Source organism: Sylvia atricapilla, chromosome 1 (assembly GCF_009819655.1).
Source record: "Sylvia atricapilla isolate bSylAtr1 chromosome 1, bSylAtr1.pri, whole genome shotgun sequence".
NCBI classification, from domain to species: Eukaryota; Metazoa; Chordata; class Aves; order Passeriformes; family Sylviidae; genus Sylvia; species Sylvia atricapilla.
The window spans coordinates 142,893,286-142,900,982 of record NC_089140.1 but is presented as its reverse complement, the minus strand read 5'-3'; the positions used below and the strand labels follow the sequence as shown (position 1 = coordinate 142,900,982).

The window sequence follows — 7,697 nt, the reverse complement described above, 5'->3', positions numbered from 1 at the left end:
TCACTTTTTTTCTAGGCAAGTTTAGGTCTCATCTGCATGGAAACAACAAGGGGAAACCAAGGCTTAGTTCTCAGTTATCAGAGCCCTTTTTCAGGAGCTCCCATAACTGTCCTTTTAAAATTAAGGAATAGCAGACCTATAAGCTGGGAATTAGATCCTGAGACTCTCCCCAAACTGCCTGCCTGTGTTAGGATCACTTATAGTTCTATTTTTCTGTTAATTCCTTGGCAGGTAATTCTAACACAAATCAATAAAATAAAGATAATAAATCCAACATATTAGAAGATAGTTCATCTCTGTAGATGAAACAACCACCTCCACCTTCTGTTTTGAATAAATTCAACTTTCGACTGCAGTGGCCTGGCTTATTTCCAGTTTACAGTTATTCTATCCCACTTACTTGAAATTCTCGCTTTCATGCCGCTCTGATGAAATGTTTGTCATCTCTCAACTGCCTGCAAGGGTTGCAAAGTGCTTCATGAGCAAGAGTGCTTACGTAGGGACAAGTAAAGTGATTTCTTTATAGGTAATGATAAAATTTTCAAGAGCATCCTCCACTGGCACAAATCTGTTTCTCTGGAAGAAACATGGAATTTCTACAGATTCTGGTGCGAGGTGAATTAAGCAGACATGTTCTTTTATACATCCCAGTTCTCCCCGAGCATATTCTGTATTGAAACATTGAAGTCATTTACATGATAACTTGGCTGGAAGGACAAAATTAAAGCATAAGAATAAAAATTAAGATGGAATCTTCAAAGTTGGTATTTAATTAAATTAAATCAGTGAGGGAAAGGAAAAAAAGGAAAGGAAAAATAAAGGAAATTTTATTTTCACCATGCTGATTTGTTTCTAGTTTCCTTTGATGCCACATTTTGCCTTAAGTTCTTCAGGAAGCAAAGTAGTTGGAAGTGTCCTGTGAAAGTAAAGGAGCAGAGAAGTGAAGTTAAAAATGCTCCTTTTATTTCAAGTAGAGCTTTGGTACAGCTGTTTGGCAAGCGCTGTAAATTCCGCATTTCATTTCAAGACTCAGATGCTGCTTTTGTAAGCTTATCTCCTCTACTGCTCCAAAACAGCAGCAAAGCCCAACACCTTCCTGTCCAGATACAATGCGCTACTAACTGAATCCAGCCCAGAAACTCCTGTGAGATGTTTGTGCCTTCCAAATGTGCTAATCTCGGGTGAGGGGTTGGAAAGTGGAAGCCACATTCCTTTTTATTCCAGCAGCAATTTAATGACCAGAAGAGGTTTCTTAACCCAGTACCCACAGCCTGTTTTAATTTTTTTAAATTGCTTTATTTAGGTACTTTGAAATCCTATAACAAAGTAAGAAATGTCATAAATATGAAGTATCATCCCATAAAACCGTATTTTCGTAGAGTGGCAGTTTGGGATCATGTTCACTGTTTGTTTTCCAGTAGGAAAGTGGCAAGAGGAACTGATATTCTATCAAAGGATGAGAGTATGAAATTGAGTAACTGCAAGTATCCTATTCACCAAAAGACTAAGGACCTTCTGCAGATAGAAGAAAAAACCTGAAACCATTCTCCAAGTCATATAAGAAGTTGACAGATAAGAGGTTCATTAATCTTTGTGGTCTAGCCTCATTTAACAGGAAAAAGCCAGGGGGTTTTGCTAACACACAAAACTGGGACTCAAAGGTGACTTTTTTCAGTTTTTGAGGATGCATCTAACCTCCTGGTTTATTTTGGAGGATGGAGTTGCAGTTATAAATTCTTGAACAACATCTTGTTTCTGTTCTGAAGCAATATCTAATATAGGGAGCAACCAAAGGGCAAATGAAATTAATGTATTTTTAAAATTAGATATCCTGTCTAATAAAAGGCAGAACTTTTATGTTATTCATAGCTGCAAGTTGTCCTGATTTACAGTTCAGATACTATTAACAGTTTCACACAATTTTTTTTCCTCATAAGTGAATATTTGAATGGAAAAAAGCAACTGCATACCACTTCTATAAACCAAATTACAGATGGTGATACAAAAAATATTAAGAGAAAAAACTTGCTTTGTCCTTTTTTTCTAGCAGAATGTTGGGTTTTTTTCCCCAAGAAACATTCAAACACCTAAAGCCCTCTATCAAATAGGATCTACACACTTATGTTCTTTCCAAACTTCCTCACACAAGATTGTTGGGATGGTTACCCAAGGCTCAGCAGAAGAGACCTGTGGCATCTACCCTGTCTACATAGTGCTATCTTCCCCATCCCACATACACCCACACTCAATCATTCTTCTTCCCACTCTAAACTCAAAAGAAATAGAAAACCTGAACCCCTGGTCCCAGTTCAATGGCTGGCACTGGGGCTGCCTGGCAGCACTCCTCCTCTAATGGTGAGAAACCAAGCAAATACAAATTTAACGGGAATTATGAAAATAAAAAAGTTTTTGAAAAACACATTCTTCCTCCACATCAAAAGGCTCATTGATTTGTCGCTGAAGTCATGACCAAAGTGGTGCTAAGACGGTGAAAAGGGGACAAAAGAGCAAATCTATTCTTCGGAGCTGTGCCAAGCAAGTACCTTATGGCCCATCTGAAGCTGATCATGAGACAAGTCCTGAATGTAAATATTATTTAATATGTCTAGCAAATGTTAGGAATCTGTCTGAGCATATTCTTCAAGTGAGAAATAGCTCTCCTTTTGCTTCGCTCCTTTTTCTCTGTCCTTGAACTTTGTATCCCTTGAAATCCCAAGTAACTATTCACATTAATAAGTGTTAAGGTGTTTGACTAAGAAGATTGGCTCTGCTGATTTCAGCACTTAAAAAGGGAAACCGCTCTGTTGTTTTAACCACTTTAACAGTCACCATCTCAGTTTATTTTCTTATCCTCTTTAACTTCTGTTAAAATCAAACAGGAAGCAATTAAGGTGAGCCTACTACAAAGCAGCCCTCAAAGTACATGGCTATGTCCCTAGTGCAGAATGAAGGTCATGCCCTGAAAATGTAATTATATGTATGTGGAGGGAATGCAGAGCCTACATACTGGGGTGATCAGTGAGAAAATACACCGCTCCAGCTTTACTTTCAGCAGGCAGATGACCATGACCAACCCAGGCATTGCTACCAGCACGTGCATGGAGGACCTGGTGGCAAAGCAAATTTAATTGACAGGGCACATTAGACCAACAATTTTAGCCACTTGAATTAAGAGATGGAATGGGAGCAAGAAACAAGTCCCTACTAAGATGAGAAACTACCACCATTTCTCCTTATCCAACCCCCTTTGACTTCAGTCCGGTCACTGACAGGATGACAGAAAAAAGAATGTCTTGGAAATAGACATCTAATGACAACAGTGGGAGACAAAGTGAAGTCTTTACACAGGATTTAGCTAATTATATTTTGGGCAATATTTATTTATCTAAAAACAAAATAAAAATCATTTTTAAAAGGAAAAAAGTACTTAAATAAAAAACAAAATTGTGAAATGTTATGGCACAGAAGTTCAAGACAAGTATAAATCCAGTTGCCACAACTGTTGCGTATTAATGTTGCACATTTTTCTATAAAGGCTTTATTAAAGTTATTTACATGGCAATATGATGTGTAAATATATACAGCAAACTGGGGACAACTTTTTTCTTTTGGATTCTCGTATGAAAAAATGCCTTAAATACAAAATTTTAAAAGAAAAAAAATTGAAGAGTTCATCCCCAAGCATGAAAAATGTCCCATCATCCCTTATGTCCAAAGTATCAATTATGAGGCAGTTTTGAGGTTCTGGCCAAACCGTTGGGAGATTCAGCCAAGGTTGTGTAGTCTCAAGTTAAATCGCACAGCATGCAGTTGCAATAGCTCCAAACTCGATGGACTGCGTAGTCCATGACAGATATTAGAATCATTAATATTTTATCATAGTTTCAGTCTAGTTTGCATTATTCTGAGTGATGCTCAAGAGTTCCTATGCACAACAGTTCCTTAGCTGCTCAAGTTTGTGTTTCAACTGTTCTCTCCTCCGCCTCAACTGCTCTTTCTCTGCAATCAGTCTGTGTTCATCCGACTGGATGGAAAGAACATACTCTGTTGCTTTTTTCAGGATGACAACCTTGGGAGCCTTTTCATTGTTGGCCACCTCAGGTATTTGGTCACGCAAGGCAAAGAAACTCAACTTCAGCTCATTTCTCCTCTGGCGCTCCAAGACATTGTGTGTTCGCCTCTTGTCGTTCTCCTCCGAATCTGACGTGCGCGGACTGGAGCATTTTCGGTTGTTGCTGATCTGTTTGAGAACTCTGCCACTGTCCAACCTTAGCCTTTTTGCAGCTGGGTATTCAGCCTTGGTGGAGGGAGGAGCGGCATAATTGTGCTGATGGATGTTGACATGACACCGTTTGAGAACCAGCGGGCTGTGGTGGGGCTTACTCTGCTCTTCTGACGTCTCTGTGCTGCTGGACTCTGTGCTGGATTCATATTCATTTGCTTCAGCTAATGTAACAACATCGATTTCCTCATCTTCCTCTTGTTCTTCCTCTGCCATAAAAAAGAAATTATAAAATTCATTACTTGTATGTAGGCACTCTCAAGACTACTCAATGTAAAGGGAAGGCTACTCTGAGTTGCACAACGAGGAACCCAACGACAAACCCTTCTTAAATCCATTTCATGATGCTAGACATGGCTTTCCCCAAGAGCCTTTCCTTTGAGGAAGCAATGCTTCAAGTGCAATAGGACGCATGGACTGTAGTCCAAACCCTGGCTCTCTGATTTCAAAAAGTTGTAATGATCTTGCGTAATGTTGAGTGCATGAAAGATAGGAAAGTTTAACCTCGGTTGTCAGCAGTACAGTGCAATAAAGCTCCCAGACTCAAGCTGCCCTTAATTATGGATTTAGAAGGCTTTGGCCACGCCTTAAAAGAAAGCTTACTTAACACATATGGGTATTGAGAGACATTTTCTGAATCTCTCTTGATCTGTTAATTCGTGGAAACTAGGAGGGAGTTTGGAAAAAATAAATAGGAAAAAAAAAAAAGGAAAAAGGGCAGGCTGTAGTGCTTTGGGTAGAAACTCACTTTCAAACCAGATTTACGAGGGAGCGGAACCCGCTGTCACATACCTAAAGAAGCCTTTCTAAAACTTTCCCAGCCCCATTCACTCCCCTGCAGTCACTTTCACTAGCACCTCCCTGACTGCACATTCTCCCCGCGGCTCTCGGGTTGGAGTTAACTCCTTCCCGGCCCACGGGTGAAACCAGGAGCCAGCCTTATCGGGGCCCTAGGATGAAAGCTTAACCCTCCTACACTTTCTTTATATTTCCTACCCCTCCCGCCGCCAGTTTTCACTCCCTTATTCCCCGGAGGAAAAAGTGGGCTGGTTTTCCAGGAAATAAGCTGTCTGGGAATCTCCGTGCCTCGCAAACGTGGCATTAAAAAAAAAAAAAAAAAAAATCGCACGCGGGGAGGGGGGCAAAAGGGGGCTGAGGAGGGAGGCGGGGGGGGTGCTGCCTCCCAGCTGCGCCCCGGGAACCCCTGGCGCCGCACGGATTCCCACGCCCTCCCGGAGCACGCGTGGGTCCCACTCACCCGAGTCGCTGCTGGTCGTGGGCGGCGTGTCGACGCCCAGCAGGGACGCGGGGCTGGCGCCGGGCGGCGCGGCCCGCGGGGCCCGCTCGCTCAGCGGGTACGGGAAGACCACCGAGGGGTCGATGCAGTCGGCGGCGGCGGCGCCCAGGTCGTGCAGGTAGAGGCTGCCGGAGGCGGCGGGGGACGCGGCCAGCCCGGGTGACGATGCCGGCGGCGCGGCGGGCGGCGGTCCGGAGCGGGCGGCGGGGCCCCCCTCTCGGCGGGCTGCCTGGTAGGACGCCAGCTTCTCCGAGACCACCTTCTCCAGCTTGGCGGCGGCGGAGAAGCCGCTCCACATACAGTCCTGGATGATGATGGACTTGACGGTCTCGTCGTCGGGGTCGCAGATGAAGCTCTGGTTGACCATGTCCCCCCCGAGGAGCTCGGTTACAATCTCCAGCTGGTCAGCGGTGGAGGGGAAGCAGGAGGCGGCGGCCAGGCTGGAGCGGCGGCTGGGGGAGAGGGGCGGCGTAGGCAGCAGCTCAAACTTCTTCCATATGTCCTCGGACGGGGCGGGGGGCTGCAGCTCGCTACCCCGCTGCTGCGCCGCCAGGTAGAAGTTCTCCTCCTCCTCCTCGAAGTAGAAGTAGGGCTGCACAGAGTCGTAATCGTAGTCGTAGTTCTTGCTGGAGAAGCCGGCGCTGAGCGGCATCGCGGCGGCTGGTGCCTGCGGGACGGAGGGGGGAGAGAGGGCACCCGGGTGAGCCGTGGGGGTCGGCTCCCCCCGGCTTCGGCGGGGCTACCGCCCCCCGGTGCGCAGCGCTCCCTCCCGGCTCCCCACGCCGTGCCGGCAGGGAAATGCGCAGTGGCGTTTAGCAATTAAAAAAATAATTATAGTAATAATAATAATTTTTTAAAAAGGACCCTCCTTCACCCCTTTTTAAGCGCGGCCGGACAATCGGGCGGCGCGATCTTGACCTACCGAGGGGTCGGTTGCCGGTCCCGGACCACCCTCCCCGCTGCCCCGGAGGGGCTGCGGCAGCCCGGCCGGCTGGGCTCAGCTCGGCTCCCCGCCGCCTCTCACATGGGGCACAGCTCCGGCACGGAGCTCCTTCCCTCCCGGGACCTCAGCGGCACCCCTACCCCGCGTCCTGGCGGGAAGGGGTGCCGAGCGCACGGCGGCTTCCAGCCGGGAGCCGGGCTGTTCCTCAGCCACCCACCTGGGCGTGCTGGCACTACGCGGGGACAAGCAGCGACCTTGGCAAACTTTGCCAATTCCTGTCATATATATATATCTACCCGCATACATATATATATATATTTATATGCATAAGCAATACGTACAATAATCATACCCTGCCCGCGCATACGCGAGAAGCAAATGCTCCCCTCCCCCCTTCAAAATTAAATTAAAATCCGAGCGCAAGAAAAAGGATGGGAAACGCCGGAGACCCGGCAAAGGAGAGCGTCCGTCGGGAGGGACCGTCGGTATCCAGGTCCGCGGAGCGCAGCCCCGCCAGCAGCCCGGGTGTCACCAGCCCGTGTCAATCCAAACGCCACAACCGCGGGAATCGAGTGATGGGAAGCGAAGAGCCCTGCAACTCACCGGCTTCTCCAACGCGCCAGCTGCGAGACGTAGCGAGGCGATGATTATTGCAGGCGGTGCAGAAACAACGCGGGGAAAATGGATAGCCGATAAAAAGAACCGCCGGAAAGGACGGAGGAAAAATTAAAAAAAAAAAAAAAATAGGCAAAACGCCGGGAGAATGTAGGTCTCTTCCTCCCACCACGGTTTGATAAACCCCACGGAGCGGCGGATCAGCCGCCTCCCGGCGCGGTCGGTCGCTGGTCCGGGGCGGCGCGGCGCGCTGGCCGGTACAATAGAAGTTTAGTAGATTTCCTCCTTTAAAGAGCCGGCGAGGGGGGCGGGAGGATGGGCCGCGGGGGCGGGGGCTCGACCGCGGGGCCCCGCCGTGGTCCCGCCCGCCGCTGCCGGCCGCGCAGGCTGCGCAGTCCCGCCGCGGGAGGGCGCGCTGCCAGGGGCGGGCGCCGCTCCGCGCCCCCTCCGCCGCTCGCGGCGCAGCGATCCGCGGCCGCGCTCTGCCCCCGCCTCCGCCGGCCGCGCGGGAACGAGGGAGGGCGAGAGCTGCGCCGGGAGAAGCGACGTCGCTTTCCGCG

The 7,697-nt window shown here is 48.1% G+C and overlaps 1 protein-coding gene across 1 annotated transcript; it reads right to left on the bottom strand.

Annotated features, from left to right (window-relative positions):
- Positions 1–3,350: 3,350 nt before the first annotated feature.
- Positions 3,351–7,377, bottom strand: MYC (MYC proto-oncogene, bHLH transcription factor). Its single transcript, XM_066336058.1, has 3 exons — positions 7,126–7,377; positions 5,541–6,246; positions 3,351–4,491 (listed from the first exon to the last, which is right to left on the bottom strand). Exons 2-3 carry the CDS (start codon positions 6,229–6,231, stop codon positions 3,926–3,928), a joined length of 1,257 nt encoding a protein of 418 aa, XP_066192155.1. The 5' UTR covers positions 6,232–6,246; positions 7,126–7,377; the 3' UTR covers positions 3,351–3,925.
- Positions 7,378–7,697: the final 320 nt, after the last annotated feature.

Excerpts from the sequence above, each read along its gene's own strand:
- MYC (XM_066336058.1), bottom strand. The coding sequence starts at position 6,231 with ATGCCGCTCAGCGCCGGCTTCTCCAGCAAGAACTACGACTACGATTAC. Across the intron at positions 4,492-5,540 it reads CACGACCAGCAGCGACTCGG|AGGAAGAACAAGAGGAAGAT; the intron begins GTGAGTGGGACC and ends TTTTTATGGCAG.